The following is a 16,632-nucleotide window of genomic DNA, read 5'->3' as shown; positions in this document are numbered from 1 at the left end:
CAGTGGTCCACAGCAGGCTTTAGAGGTCTTATTTCCCCAGCGTGCGGCTCTCAGCCCTCCAGCACGACACAAAGCCTCAGATCCCAAAAACAGAGACTCAGCTGCTGTGCCCAGCTGCCTATTAAAGGACAGCCAGGTGCTGCCAAAACCCGGACTGGCACTTAAACTCCAGTCCGGTATTTGACCTCACCTGGGTTGAAACCAGTTGGGAGGAAAATACCTGCCTTGCTGTGTCACTATATATATATATATATATATATATATATATATATGATTTCACAATCCATACTTGATTTACACTATAGTCTACACTTCCAGTATTATGATGTATAACTAGTTGCCAAATGAGAGGGGGTAGAGTATGACTAGGTTAACTTGCACTTCATAGCATGTGACTAATACTGATAAGGCTCCTGAGAACTTCAACTGACCCAATCCAAAAAGCCACACAATCCTGCTTTCCTTCAAGGAATAAGAACTTGTATAATATTCTAAACACAACCATTTTTACCATGTAACCAGTACATGATTCATAGAAAGGCACTTTTAATGGCTAAATAAGCAATTTATATGTTGTATATTTAATATATACATTAATAAACAATTGTATTTGCACATATTTAAAATATATCCATTACATTGATCTACATGATAGTTATGCTTCTTTTAGGGACCACAAGGCTTAAGAGGAATTACTGGCATAATCGGACTAAAAGGAGGCAAGGTAAGTTTTGATATCATTGACAAACTGAATTAAGCCCTATCACTCTTAAAAAATTCAGACAAGAAGGTTGTTGTTCCACTAAGGAGAAGGTTTATTTTCATTATAATAGAATTTACATATTTATAGCAAATTTGCCAGCCTAATATGCTCCACTATGGCAAGGACCTCTTATTACAGGTGCAGGTCTGTATTGGTCATAGACCAAAAAAAATTCTACTGTTTGGCTAATAGGAAAATAACAAAAAGGCTTTGAAAAAGACATTCCTAATCTATCAGGGTGTAATTCAGCCCCTTAACTTTAAATGGCAATGGGTAGCAACTGTTAAAACAACGTGTAATTAATGAAAGTGGAAGGTTAAAACCTCAATTAAGCTGCAATATTTGGCCTTTATATCTCAGAAATAGTGAAAGGGCGGACTGGGAGTTTAAAGTGGCCCTGAAAAAAATAAAACTAAAAGTGGCCCCATTTTGTAGGGGGGTCCAAATTAACAGAAGGACAGACAACACAAGTAGGTGAGGTCAACAATACCATAGTGCAAAATACCATCCCAGCTGAATCAAATAACACAGTGTAGCACAATATACTGCCCCAAAAGCTGTTCCTCTGTGGTGGCCATCTATAGATACCATCTTCTGTCCTCCTCCAGTTGTCTATGAAGCAGGGGGCTTAGGAAGTGAGATGTGGGCCACAGCAGTTGAATTCAGGAGGATGCGTGTGGTCGCTGGCTGGGCACATGAGTACCTGATTCTCACAGCGTTAATTACTGTTGAGAGCTCATTATGTACCTGGTCATCAGCAGAGAGGAGGACTTGGGTGGCCCCCTGGGGCATCGGCCCACCAGGAAATTTCCCTGTAGACTATATGGCCAATCCGCCCTGGAAATAGTAGACCACCTGGGTGCTAAAGGAATTCTACTCTCTCCCCTTTAAAAAGATTTGCACACTTGGCCGAGCGTGTACAGTATGTGTATGTTAGAGTCCAGAGAGATAAGAGTCAGCCGAATGAGCAGTTGGCCAGCAGTTATTGAAAATGTATGGGCACCTTAAATTTCATACACCTTGAACTGTTACATATCATAGTATTTGCTCACACACAAGGATACAGATCATTTGAAAGGCTATGAGCAATTGACTTAAACAAATCTTGGATAGACCATTACAATTGGCCTATTCCTATCTTTGAGTGCCGTTGATGGTATTTCCAAAATGACATTTAGACTTGTTTCTTGAAATCATTTATCATTGCACTTCTTCCCTATCAGGAAGTATGAGAGATTAGGAGGTTCTTTAACCCCTACTACCCCTGATGATTTTCAGCTTTTTTTTTTTTCATTTTTGTTTTTCACTCCCTGCCTTCCTGGAACCAGAACTTTTTTATTTTACCGTTCGATTGGGGGCTTGCTTTTTTGAGAGCTGGGTTTTACTTTCTAAAGGCACCATTTAATATTTCATACAACGTAGTGGGAAGCTGGCAAAAAATTCCAAATGGGGTGAAATGCAAAAAATACAACAGAACAGGTGCAGATCTTTCCCTTCTACCTAATGTCTGTGTAGGATCCACTCCTGGTTTTGGCTCACAATCACTGATGGAAATCACTGACCAAACACTGACTGTGTGAATGAAGCCTTAGATTCCCACTTCTTTATAACAATGGAAATAAATCCATTGACAAATTGGACCGTTGGGGTTGTCTCTAGAATAAAACCCCTTTAAAGTGATCACTAGGCAGAGTAAATTTTGATTAGCTAGCAACCTTTAATGAACCAGACAATTGCACATTGTAAAAATGTTATTGTCATACATTGTCATGTGCAATTAAAAAGTATAAAAAAGTAGCTTGGCAAATAATTTCCAAAGATCGAATAATCTGAGAGGACCATATCTGTCTTAGCTATTGAACTTTTAATTCTGGTTTCAACATTTTAAACCTTTTCTCTATATAAAATGTGGAAAGTGAAAAGGCCACAACAGATTAGTAATAGTATTACACTGACCAATCTTTGCTGAAGCACTATGGATAGCAGTGGGATAATAACTAAAAAGTTATTTCTATAGCAATAGACTTTTAATTGTATTTATTACAAACTATGCCTACAGAATGTATGATATTATATTTTGTTAATGTTTATCTGCTTTTCAGGGTGCTCGTGCAGCTGACGGAGAATCTGGTCCTCGAGGGGTTGCTGGAGCTGCTGTGAGTTCTTGTGTTCTTTTACGTACCCCTTTGTGCAGTAACTCTCTTGATGTCTTTGTTTTACCACTTCATAGAAACACCTTCATAGATTATTCAATGTTAAGGTGTATATGCTACAGTATATATACTGGATCACGATATATAATAAAGAAGGTCAGATCAGACATTCAAACATTTTAAGATAACCAAAGTTCTAAAATTATAGTTTTAGTACCCTTTCATGTTATCATAAAACTATACATTTCTGTGATAAATAACCCCCAAAGTACTTACATTAAAATAAAATCTGTAATAATCTACCATCTGTTTTGTATAAATAAGATTATCTGCAGAAATACAGACATATTTTTCTATTATTTTCAGGGTGACCAAGGTCAGAGAGGCTCACTAGGAGAAGCTGGACCAAAAGGCGATAGGGTAAGTATATTGTTACTATAGTTATTATACTGTACATTGGTACCAAAAAAGGCAAAGGTCCATTAAAATAATATTGTTCACAGAATACTTTTATCCATTTTGAAAGATTTGTTAATATCATCCTAAGATATTACAGTTTTTTTCCAAGTCAGAAATGTTTACAAGTCTTATAATTAGAGATGAGCGAATCAAAGTTGACGAAGTGGAATTCGATCCAAATTTCAGGAAAAATCCGAATTTCCTCACGCTTCGTGGTAACGAATCAAAATTTTTCCTAAAATGGCTGCTGCACGTGTTAGGACATGAAGCAAGGAACTCTGGTAATGAGGGATCACCCACAATGCCATGCATGCAGCCAATCAGCAGCCAGCCAGCCCTGTGATGTCACAGCCCTATAAATAGCCTCAGCCATCTTGGATTCAGCCATTTTCCAGTGTACTTAGTGCAGGGAGAGACATCAGCTAGGGACAGTGGTAGAAAAGATTTTAAAACTTTTATTTTTCTGAATAGAAGTTCAGGGAAAAGATAGGGAGGAATCATTCCACAGTATTGAAGCAGAACAGGGTTCAGTAAGGGAGTTTACAGCCTGGGTAATAGGAACAATCCTATTACACCTTGCTGCACCGCCTTGGATCCAAATGGCTATTATACAGCTCTGTAATTCCAGCAAACCGTTCTTGTTATAGGGGTGCAAGTGCTGTTTGATACAGCCATTAACAGGGTTTATTACAAGGAAATATTTCTATGTCTGATTTGCCCTTGTGCAGTGCAGTTATATGTTCTAAAGCATTCTTTGGCTTGTATTAGTGGGAAAAAAACGCTTATTAGCCGTTGTGTGGTGAAGTGAGAAAATTACAGGCCTTTTTGGCTTGTATTAGTGGCAAAAAAATATATGTTATTTGCCGTTCAGCGGTGCAGTTATATGTTCTAAAGCCTTTTGTATAAGCGAAAAAAAGTAAGGGCCTATTTGCCGTTCAGCAGTGCAGTTATATGTTCTAAAGCCCTTTTTGGCGTGTATTAGTGCCACAAAAAATATATATTTGCCATTCAGCAGTGCAGTTACATGTTCTAAAGCCCTTTTTGGTGTGTATTAGTGGCACAAGAAATATATATTTGCCGTTCAGCAATGCAGTTATATGTTCTAAAGCCCTTTTTGGCATGTATTAGTTGCAAAATATATATATATTAATTGCCGTTCAGCGGTGCAGTTATATGTTCTAAAGCATTTTTTGGTGTGCATTAGTGGCAAAAAAATATATATTATTTGCCGTTCAGTGGTGTAGTTATATGTTCTAAAGCTTTTTGTGCCATGTATAAGTGGAAAAAAATAAGGGCATATTTGCCGTTCAGCGGTGCAGTTATATGCTTTAAAGCCCTTTTTGGAGTGTATTAGTGGAAAAAAACAAGGGGTTATTAGCCATTGTGTGGTGAAGTGAGAAAATTACAGACTTTTTTGGGGTGTTTTAATTTCCTTTTTGTTTATTTATTTGATCTAACAGTATGTCAGACAGAGAAGTGCCAGGCCCTGCACAGGGGAGTGGCAGAGGCCTAAATGTTTCTGGCACAGTCAGAGGTCACAGCAGAGTAAGGGGGCGTTGCAGAAGGAGTCGCAGCAAGACGCCTGAGCTCCCAGTGTCATCTAGCGGTTGTGTCTTGACCAGCAACCCCGCGGTTCTTGAATGGTTGACTCAGTCATCCACTTCATCCCAAGTGACATCAGACACCCCCAGCCTAGATTCGTGGGTTCGTCAGACACAATCCTTAGTTAGCATGGCCCAGGAGAAGGCCTTTTGCCCTCACCTGTCCTCAACCTGCCTCTGTCCTTTTCTGTTCCCTCAGCCAGAGAAGTATTATATATAAGTATTGTAGGCTTAGCTCCAGTGGCGTAGCTAGAAATGACTAGGCCCCACAGCAAATATTTGAATGGGGCTCCATCCCACAGTCATTTTTTAGCGGCCCCTTCCTTTCATGCTGCCCCCATTCCTTTGGCTAGTAAAGATCGCTCTCTCAGACCAGGGCCGGCAGCTGTTCCATCCGTTTATACACTGTCTATACTGTCACTGTATATAATTTAATTGTGTAATACTGTTGAGGGGGCCCTGACCAAATCCTTTAGTCCTCCTCCTCCTGAATGGGCCCCTTCTCGGTCAGGGCACCAAAACTGCAGCTTCCCCTGCTTCCCCTATAGCTACGCCCCTGCTCAGCTCCACTATACAGCGAGGATGAGCTACTAGAAGACAGTCAGCAGCTACTGGCAGCCGCTTTCTCCGGTAGGCGAGCAAGTAGTGATGAGGAGAGTGGCGTGGGAGCTGGTGTTGCGAGCGTTCAGGGTCCTGACCCAGAAACCGTTGAGGAGGATATCAGTAACGTGCAGACAGTACTCAATGATGATGATGTAGCTCAGGGATGCTCAACCTGCGGCCCTCCAGCTGTTTTAAAACTACAACTCTCACCATGACCTGCTGAAGGCTGATAGCTGTAGGCTGTCCGGGAATGATGGGAGGGCCGCAGGTTGGAGGGCCGCAGGTTGAGCATGCCTGATGTAGCTGATCTCCCTTGGGAGCCGGGTGAATTAGGGGCTTCATCATCATCGGGAGAAGAGGGTGGCAGCTTGCCCGTGAGGCAGCGGCGGAGCCAGCAAGTCACTAGCGTGGCCGGGAGTCAGCAGGGTGGCAGCAGTAGAAGGTCAGGAGCCAAACATGCCCGGAAAGTAGTGGTGCAGGGGTTCACGGAAGCAGCGGCGGTTGCAGTCAGTCAGTGCGGAGTGTTGGGGGCAAAATCACCTACTCGGAGGTGTGGCTGTTTTTTGTTAAGCCACCGGAGGAGGTCAACATGGCCATTGTAGAATCTGCGGGCAGGATTTGAAGTGTGGCCAGGGTGCCAATGTTGGCACCACAGCCCTGCATCAACATATGCAGCGTTACCATAAAATGGTCTGGGAGAACTGTGGCTCCGATGTGGTGGTCCAGCCTGCAACTGCTGCATTACCCAGTGGCAGGCACCTGATTTCAGGCAGTCAAGGCTCCACCACCTCAGCCAAAGAGAGCTGTCTGTCCTTCCCATCATTTGGTCCTGATGCTCCTGCTCCTCCTCCTCCTCCTTGTCAGTCATTCTGTCAGCAATCGATCACTGAAGCCATTGCCAAGAGACAACAGTATGCATGCACTCATCCAACGGCACAGAAGCTGAATGTGCTCCTGGCCAATTTGCTGGTGCTGCAGTCCCTCCCTTTCCAAGTGGTGGACTCTGCACCTTTCAGAGAACTGATGGCTTGTGCCGAGCCGAGGTGAAGAGTCCCAAGCCGTCATTTCTTTGGAAAAAAGGCAGTACCAGCCCTGCACACGTATGTAGAACAGAAGGTGGACCAGTCCTTGAGCCTGTCAGTGTCTGCCAAAGTGCATGGCAGCACCGACGTGTGGAGCTGTAACTACGGTCAGGGACAATACATGTCCTTTACGGCCCACTGGGTGAATGTGTCACACCAGTAACTTGGCCAGGTGACGCTGCTTTCACCTCCACATTCTCACGCTGTTGGTACTGCGACAATGTCCACCTCTGCCTCCTCAACCTCCACAGTGTCCTCAGCCTCCACTGCAGGGACAATTCACAATGTCCCTCCAGCATACCACATGTGCAGGGCATGACGGTGTCACTCTGTTCTTCACCTTGTTTGCCTGGGCAAATGGAGTCACACAGGGGAGGAACTGCTTCTTGTCCTTTATCAAGAAATCGAATCCTGGCTTTCTCTGCGACAACTCAAAATCTGAACCATGGTGACCGACAACGGGAAGAACATGGTGTCGGCGATGTGTCAAGGAGGGCTGAGCCATGAGCCCTTCATGGCACACGTGTTCAATCTGGTTGTCAAGTGGTTCCTGAAGTCTTTCACCCATCTGCAATACATACTAAAAATGGCCTGGAAACTTTGCATGCTCTTCAGCCACTCGTACACCGCAAAACACACCATCCTTGAGCTGCAGCGGCAGAACGGCGTCCCCCAACATAGGCTGATATGCGAAGTTTCCACCCGTTGGAATTCCACCCTCCATATGTTGGACCGAACAGAGAAAAGCCATAAACGATTTCTTGATGGTCCAAGCGGACAGAAGTACTCCCCTGTGTAACTTCGTTGTCAGCCAGTGGCAGCTCATGTGTGACACCTGGCGTTTGCTCAGGCACTTTGAGGAGGCCACGTTATTTGTCAATCGCCAGGACTACGAGATGAACAACGTCATTCCACTGCTTCATGTCCTGGAACAGATGCTTGTAAATCTGGCTGGTCAGGGGACTGGAGACATGGCGCCTAGATCTCACGGCCACATGAGCCCTGTGGGGGCTGAACTGGAGGAGGAGGAGGACATTGGACAGGTGACAGTAGAGGAGGAGCAGAAGCAGCCTGAGGAGCTACAGGGCGATGAGTAAGATGAGGCAGAGGACCCAGACACACCATGGCAGTATACAGTGGAGATGGAGACAGGGAGTCCCTCATGGTCTCCTCATGCTGCTGCTGCTGCCACCTCCACACTGTCATTGTGCCATTCTGTGGCCTCCTGATGCTGCTTCCACCTCCACACTTTCATTGTGCCACCCTGTGGCCTCCTCCTGATGCTGCTGCTGCCGCCACCTCTACGCTCTGTCATTGTGCTACTCTGTGGCCTCCTGATGCTGCCGCCACCTCCACACTGTCATTGTGCCACCCTGTGGCCTCATGATGCTGCTGCTTCCACCTCCACACTGTCATTTTGCCACTCTGTGGCCTTCTCCCGATGCTGCTGCTGCCACCGCCTCCACACCCTGTCATTGTGCCACTCTGTGGCCTCCTGATGCTTCTCCTGCCACCTCCACACTGTCGTTGTGCCACATTGTGCCACTCTGTGGCCTCCTCCTGATGCTGCTGCCACCTCCAGACTCTGTCATTGGGCGACTCTGTGGTCTCCTCATACTGCTTCCACATCACCACTATGTCATAGAGCCACTCTGTGGACTTCTCATGCTGTCCCCACCCTCCCCACTTCATGACTAGGCCACTATTTTGTCTTTCGACCTGTCTGACATCATCATTTATTTGACCCTTCTTCTGATTTGTCAGAAGGAAGGAAAAATGAGACGCACAACGGATCCTGTCTATGTAACAGCTGTAAGGCCTGCATGATATGGTCCCTATTTTGCATCAGAATTGGCTGATGATTAGATAGAAGCAGGAGTGAGTACAAAACACAGAAGACATGCAAATATTCCATTCATGTGTCATCTCTGTTTTGAATCCACTCCTGTTTTTCTTTGGCTTTAGCAATACTGATGGATTACTGACCAAATGCTGACCGAGTGAAGACGGGTGCTCCACAGACAGGATCCATTTTTTGGGGGTTATTCTTCTGATGGATCAGAGGAAGGGCAAAATTATCAGTGACGTCAACACAAACTTACTGCTGACACCCTCTCCACTCTGTCGGGAGGAGGGGGGGGGGGGGGGCTCTACTTGTATAAGCATTTAAAAGAACAGGTTCTGTAGACATCTATGTGGAATCAGCTACTGACAGTGTAAAAGGAGTGTGCTTCTTATTGATGCTAACATTGACCTGTAAGGCTGAGTTCACACTTGAGTTATTTGGTCAGTTTTGGCCCCGTAACTGCCCAAATAAGTGAAGTGTGCAGTGATTTTAAGAGGGACACCTGTCTTCTGCATGTCATACTGACTCACAGTAGTGTTTCACTACCACAACAGACTCCCTAAGCGTGTTACTGCAAGGCACAGTGTTTTACACCACTATGAAAGCTCTCTGCAGCCAGGAAATAGCCCTTTTTAACGTTATTCGCTGCAAATAAATTTGGATCTAACAAAAATTTTTAGAAACATTCGGTGGACCAGCCGAATCGAATTTTTGGGAAATTCGCTCATCTTTAGTTATAATAAAAAAAACAACATTTTTAATATTTTCTAATGTCGTTTTCCAGGGAACTGTTGGACCCAGAGGAATCACTGGAATGCCAGGCTCAAAGGGAGAATCGGTATGTATTTTTCATGGTATTCATTTTGGATGTACATGGTCCAACGTATTTGGACACCTGTTCTAGGCTTGGCCATCTCTGCCACACTTTTTAACAGATTTTTTAAATACAGTGTCCATAGACAAACATTCACAGTACAATATATCACACTGACAAAATCAGTGACTTTCAAGGTGGTGCTATCATAGAAAGCCATACTACTGACCAATAGGTTCATTAAATGTCTTCCTAGCTATAGCTGAGTCTACACATGCTTACAAAACTGGACTCATGACCAGTGAAGCATGCAACACTTCACTTTTACATGGATACAGCACTTTCTGTACAATTCAAAAAGCCTTTGTAAGAAAATGTGGACAATAAATCTTTTTTAAGAAACTCGTGAGGTTATCCTTAAGCAGCCTCATAAGCAGCTCATCGTGCGCAATACCAAGAATTAAGGGAGTCCAATTAAAGTCTTGAGCACTGAAAGCATACTCTCTTGAGTAATGAACCACTCTTCAACATCTAACATGTATCTTGGCCAAAAGCAGTTGTCAACTGTGAAGAGTGATGGTAGAATAATAATAGTTTGAAGCCATGGTCATGGTTAAATCTGGACCGAAGAGTGGTCCATCAAAACATTTAGCAAAATTTGACACTGGAAAACTTGGCTGACCATATAGGGCTCTGACCTTAGGTACAGTATGAAATGAAACATTGGGTACCAGCAAGACATTATTACCCAAAACTTTGTAATGATCTTGTTGCTAAAAGGACACTGTATGTTCAAATCTAGTGGAAAGTTTTCCCATGTTGAATAACAGCAAATAGGAAACTAATGCATAGAGAATGTCCACCATTTTGAAATGGGACACTCAACAGACATTCTGGTATGTGGTGTTCATATATCCACACGCTTCTGCCATATTATGTATCCTTACTCAATTAGGCATATAAAATATGTCATAAGATAGGTCATCAATATCTGATCGGTGGGGATTCTGACATCCAGGACCCCCGCTGATCAGCTGCTTGAGAAGGCAGTGGTGCTGTGAGCGCCACGGCCTTCTCGCAGCTTTCTAAGCACAGTTCTGTACATTGTATAGCAGCTGTGATTGGTATTGCGCTCAGTCCCATTCACTTTTATGGGGCTGAGCTGCGCCTAGGTCACTTGACAGATGAACATGTTGTCACTAGCCTAGGGAAAGCTGTGAGAGCGCCATTGCCTTCTCAAACACCTGATCGGGTCCTGGGTGTTGGACCCCCACCAATCAGATACTGCAGACCTGTCCAAAGTATAGGTCATCAGTACTAAAATCTTGGAAAACCCCATAAATTTTCTTTGAACCAGGCATAAATGTACAGGTACTGAAACATTTGAGTCCCCATCCTCTAACTCACCAGAAGCCCAGTTAATAACACGATTATGTAGTTGTAACCATACCATACCCAGAATCACATAAAACTACTTTTTACATTTGTTAATAGTTAATAGGGTCTGGCCGCAGTATCCAGCAATGCCAGATCTGAGAGCTTCGGCAGGCTGTTCCAGCAGAGACAGGTGAAAAACTAGTCTTAGCTGGCAAATTTTTCTTTACAAACAGAGATTTAAGAATGAATAGCAGAGATATTAGGAGTACAAATCTCAATTAAACTTTTGGCCATGGGTGTGGTGACCCATACAGGATCTAGTAGAGTAAGTAACGAAATTCCCATAGAAACTGCAAAATTCTATAGAATTTGGAACAGAATATGGAACAGGTGTGGATGAACATTCTCTTCTTCGTTCTCTTAGTCATCTGTCTAAATACACAGCTAACATCACGGTCTTGTCAAGACAATCATAGCCCAACTGGGGAGGGACTGATATAGGTAGCTGGAGTCTCTATATAAAAGCATAGAATACGGTGATGTTATATAAATTCTAGGAAATCTACTGTGTAATAAGAGCATGTTTTTCCACTAGGGATTGCCAGGCGTTGATGGCCGTGATGGAATCCCTGGAATGCCAGGATCAAAGGTAATGATGGACAATGAACACTCATGTTGGTATGACTGGCTGTCACTATAGTATAAGTGATAATGAATGAATCCTTTATGTGTCCGCGTGCTTGTTAGCGTTAATGGTTGTAAGACCCGCTAAAAGAAGGTAATCTGTGCACAGTTTGACCTATTACATGTTTGTTTCTTCCACATTACAATAACATCAAAAATTATGTAAATATTGTTTGATCATTTACATTGACACAGAAGGAACTCATTGGAGTGGTACTTATCCTCTCAGCACCTCAATGCAGTCAGTGATATTAATGCTGTCATATATCAAACACACAGCATTAATGTCACGAAACACATGACTTATTTAATATCCCATTTTGTAATGCTTATGCCAAATGAAATGAGCGTTATAAAGTGCGGAACGTTTGATGCAGATTTCTAAAACTGACAAGGTTAATGACAGCTTAGAAGTGTCACTAGTCTATGAATAGAACTTGATTGATCCTTCCCATTATTATACCATTAGAACCTATTCTGGCATTACTTGCTGATGATAATGACTTAAAAGAGGTATAAAACACTTTGATACAATGATCTTACAGGCCAATAACCAATGTGATACCTAACGCTATTAACATGATTTAATATGCGTGTTTTGCTTTGATTCATGTTAATGAGATCTTAATTCTTCCAATATGGCGTACACATTTTTAGATGCATTGTTGCAAATGCAAAATACACTATCCTGCAAACTAAGGTGCAAGAGCGAATATTGGGGACAAGACACAGTAGCATGTAAAAAAGTATAAACTCAAAGAACAGGCCAGTCAATCTCAATATACCATAATTAATATGCTTTGCTTTATTCTAACTATGGTTGATGGTGTCTATGACACTTACCGGTATATTGAGAGCTAACTTGTGTATAAAAGTATCTACACACAGGCAATGGTTCACCAATGGTAATGCAACTTAATATGAACCCTATGCCTCAATGGCAATCTGATTACCAAAACTGATGAAGATCCATGTTTTCTGCTAATTCCCCTATTTGTATTTTTTGGTCTAAATCAGTCCTGTCCAGCTACTCCACAACCAATTCCTCATATCCAAAATCCTTCACCAGCAACCTGTCAGTATTGTAATGCAAGAAGATAATGTTTGAAGATACCTAATATTCTTCACTAGATAACATTTAGAAAAAAGGAAATGTTTTGGGCCTTTATTAATTAAAGCTGGAGGAATACCTGGTGCCTTGGAATGCTTGTATGTTATCTTTTCATCTGTTCAATGTTGTGTCATTTTCTAGTTACCCATTTGAACCTCATCAATTTAAGTTATCTTACATTTATACCGCATGTATTTATTTTTAGGGTGACTCTGGAGAACCTGGAGCCCCAGGAGAAGCAGGTCTTCAAGGATTGCCAGTAAGTTTGTACCCGATATTGTGGTAAATAAACCTTAATATTTTTCAGTGCCATCTATTGCCATTTAATAGCTGTTTAGAAGGACACATCAATAAAATAATGTTTGTCATGTATTAACAACCTATATGTAACTATATGTAATTTTTTTCAAAATAAATGGGTGGATAGTTTTCTGGATATAACTCTTTGAAGTCACTCCATGTATTCTACTTCCTGCCCTGGCTCATTATTTCTTGCTTAAAGAAGCACTCCCACAAAGATCTTTATTCTCTGGCCCATTAGAAGATGTAAATTGCACTGAAGGTAATCTTCTTACCAGTGACTGTATTCGTGAGTTATAACCTCCCTTCTGATCCTTAGCTGTGTCATGTGACCAGCACTCTGATCTCCACCTGACACAGGACAGGAGAAGTCAGTTACTTCTCTATTCAGTCCTATGAGACTGACATTGAGGCCCTCATAGGAATACACAGGGAAACTGGCTTCCTGTCCACACATAAGATACTGTGTCATTTGGAAAGTCTGATTGCTGGTCACATGACACAGCTGAGAAGTAGAAGGGAGGGGAAAACTCACAAATACAGTCTCTAGTAAGAAGATTACCTTCACTACAGTTTACATCATGGATCCTTTCTAACAGGTCAGGAAATAAAAACAATTGAGGGAGTGCCTCTTCAACTTTCTCAATCAGACCATTCACTGTGACTAAAGGGAACCACCCTGTAGTGACGCAATAAGAGTATGACACATTATACTAATCGATACAAAGCTCTTCTATGAGCATCTTTACCTAGGCCTATGAATTGAATAGAGCTGTCATACCATTCCTAATTCTACACACACTGCTATCTTAAAGGGGTTATCAAATTATTCAAACCCCCCACATGTGGCGGGCCCCCCACCGGTAATATTCTTACCCCGCTCCCGGCGCCGATCCTGGGGTGCTAGGGAGGCACGACCCCATCCCCGTCTGCCATTGGCTGCCCCCCCACCAGATGTTTTCATCCGTGTGCAGGGAGAAGCAGCAGTGGCAGTGCGGGGAGCGGAGTAAGTATATTACCGGTGAGAGGCCTGGCACATGTGGGGGATTTTGAGAAATTGGATTACTCTTCAGATAACATTTTATCCTCAAAGCAGCACTAAAATGACAATGAACTACCTATTCATATAGAAGATCTTATCAGCCGGCTACAGTTCTCAGCTATCTTTTCTGCTCCCATAGAAATGATTGGAACAGCAACGCGCTTTTCTGACCAGCCATTCGTCCATTTCAGTGTGCCTCCCTCGGTATAGGGCCCCCTTTCTCGTGATCAGTAGTGGTCCCAGCGGTAGGACTCCCACCAATCTGATAGTTATCCCCTATTCTGTGGATAGGGGATAACTTTCTATAACCAGTATACCCCTTTAAGCTGATTGCTTGTATCACAGCAGTATTCACTACTATGGCATCTAAACTATGGACTGGAATGTTCTCATCTGAGTGGCCTTACACCACTGTTTACTATCTACAGGTAAAATTACATTGAGGCTACCACTACATGTGGTAGCACGACAGATTTCAAAGATCTGTTGCAAATATTCAGCAAAATACATATAAATAACATTTTCTATGGATTTCACCACAGTTTTCACCCTCATATTGATAGGAGTGAAATCCGCAGTGAAAGTTCATAAAGTGAATTTACATTATTTTTTGCCTCTACTGCATCAAGCTGCAAATCTGCACAGAAATAGGCTACATATGCATTTACCCTAACCGTTGCTATATAAAATAAGGAAATATGAAACTTGTATTCTTTTTTACCATCATTGTATTTGCGTTTATTAATCAAATATGTAATAGGCTCCACGATAACTTTAAGAGTCTTGTACACTGTGATTTGAACAACCTGTCAATTGAAAAGCAGTTCCCCTCATGGAGATCATTATAATCGTCTACAACAAAACCTTAATATGTTGACAGCTACTTATAGCATAGCTGAAATAATTTTACAGCAAATAATTATCACTTGCTTCTGTTTACATATCACTTCCAACTGTAGTCACCTCCTATGAGGTAATTATCTGTCTCCCTGTGACGCGGGTCCAGTTGACAGATATACATAGTATAGGTTGAAGGAGTTGACATGAACAAACAAGTTTTCCATTCTGTCTTCTTTATTTTTAGAACTATGGTTCATAATGAGTAAACTCATGGCTGATTTAATGCCATATGTATCAATCACAGGCCTCTATGCCCAAACAGGATCTTGTGATTGTTCAACCAATAAACGGCATAACTTCCATGGGGCAAACCACACGACTGCTATGGGTATGGTGGGGGGGGGTGTGTGTAATAATGGGGGCCCAGCACTTCATTTTCTCTTCCCGACCATCACTAGGGAGAGCTCAGTGCCAAGAGATTATTTCCAGGTCTATTGCGGTTAAGGGGCATCTGTCAGTAGATTTGTACATATGAAACTGACTGACCAGTTACATGTGCGCTTGGCAGCTGAAGGCATCTGTGTTGGTCCTATGTTCATATGTGTCCGCATTGCTGGGAAAAATTAAGTTTTAATGTATGCAAATGAGCCAGTTCTCTGGTGTAAATTTTTTCTTCAGAAAGAATGCCATTTCTATGAACTGTTACAATTATTTATTACATTTTTTGAAAAAATACAATGTTTTCCACTTAATAAAAAATAGGAAATGTAGTCATAAATCTGAAGCCTTGTGCTTTACATTCCAAATTGCCTGGAAGTGTTTGACACAACCACTGGGAAACTGGGTGGGGTAGGGGGCCCATACTAAGGTTTGTCATGGGGCCCTATGTGATCTTTGTATGCCCTTGAACCAACCTATCCCTATTGAGGAATATTTGAGCCTTTGGCTGGTTCTTTCCCTTTTTGTTGCCTTTTTGTTTATGGATTAGCTGAACAAGGAACCGTAAACTCTATAGTATCCATCTAGAGTCAATAAATATGAGCATGCATAGTAAAAAGCAATTACAATACTAAAACACATGAATAAAGAACTGGGTGAAAAGCATTTAATTTAGTTCAAACAGATGCATTGTATTTGAACTACACAGTACATGTTGTCCCCAGAATGTTATACTTTAATTGGACTACCTCCTCCTTGATCAAGAGAGGAGAAATGTTCATTCATAATACTTCACTAATGATGTGCAACCCATTTCATGCACAAAGCACAAAATTAATTTTTTCCAGTGGGTCGATTTCCACTGAGATTTTTTACAATAGTTAGTGATGACTATGGATGATGTAAAGGGGTGTGCAAAATTAATATTAATTCATTTGAAATTGACTATAGAGTTTCATGGCTACCCCCTGCTGTGCGTTACTTTTGCACTATTAATGTGTCATATATCCTTGCACTCAGATATCATAATGCCCACATGTGACATCATTATGTTTGTTTCCTATGTTGTGATGTCACAGTGTTGACCTTTATGTGTGATAGTGCTATGTACATTACTGTGCACTATCCCTGTACTGTGACATTACTGTGTAATTCCTGTACTGTGATGTCCCTTTGTGCATTTCCCATGTACATGCGTGTGTCTATTATCCTTATACTATCACACCACTGTTCACATTATACCTATGCTTAACTTCACTGATTGCATTGCAAGTTTTGCTGCCCCATGGTTACTTGTTTCATTCTTGGCGGAACTTGTGAAAGAGTTTTAGATGGTCAAAGTAGCTTTCTTAGGCTTTCTTTTCACACTAGCATCATGGCTTCTGTTTGACCTGCAGTTCACGTAACTTATACTATTTGCAGTTAAAGCAATGTGAACCAAAATTTGCTCACTTCTGCCAACATACATATTCAAGCCCCATTAAAACAACTGAGTTAAAGTCATAGACTACATTTTTCA

At 42.1% G+C, this 16,632-nt stretch overlaps 1 protein-coding gene across 1 annotated transcript in view; it reads left to right on the top strand.

Annotated features, from left to right (window-relative positions):
* Positions 1 to 16,632, top strand: part of LOC120999162 (collagen alpha-1(IX) chain-like) — a 152,678-nt gene that overhangs the window by 78,737 nt on the left and 57,309 nt on the right. The window contains 6 exon segments of the mRNA XM_040430036.1: positions 671 to 724; positions 2,866 to 2,919; positions 3,283 to 3,336; positions 9,292 to 9,345; positions 11,294 to 11,347; positions 12,699 to 12,752. Of these exon segments, the coding sequence (XP_040285970.1) occupies positions 671 to 724; positions 2,866 to 2,919; positions 3,283 to 3,336; positions 9,292 to 9,345; positions 11,294 to 11,347; positions 12,699 to 12,752 (324 nt within the window).

Source organism: Bufo bufo, chromosome 4, assembly GCF_905171765.1.
Source record: "Bufo bufo chromosome 4, aBufBuf1.1, whole genome shotgun sequence".
Lineage (NCBI taxonomy): Eukaryota > Metazoa > Chordata > Amphibia > Anura > Bufonidae > Bufo > Bufo bufo.
Note: the sequence above shows the minus strand (reverse complement) of the source record. Positions and strands in the feature narration are given on the sequence as shown.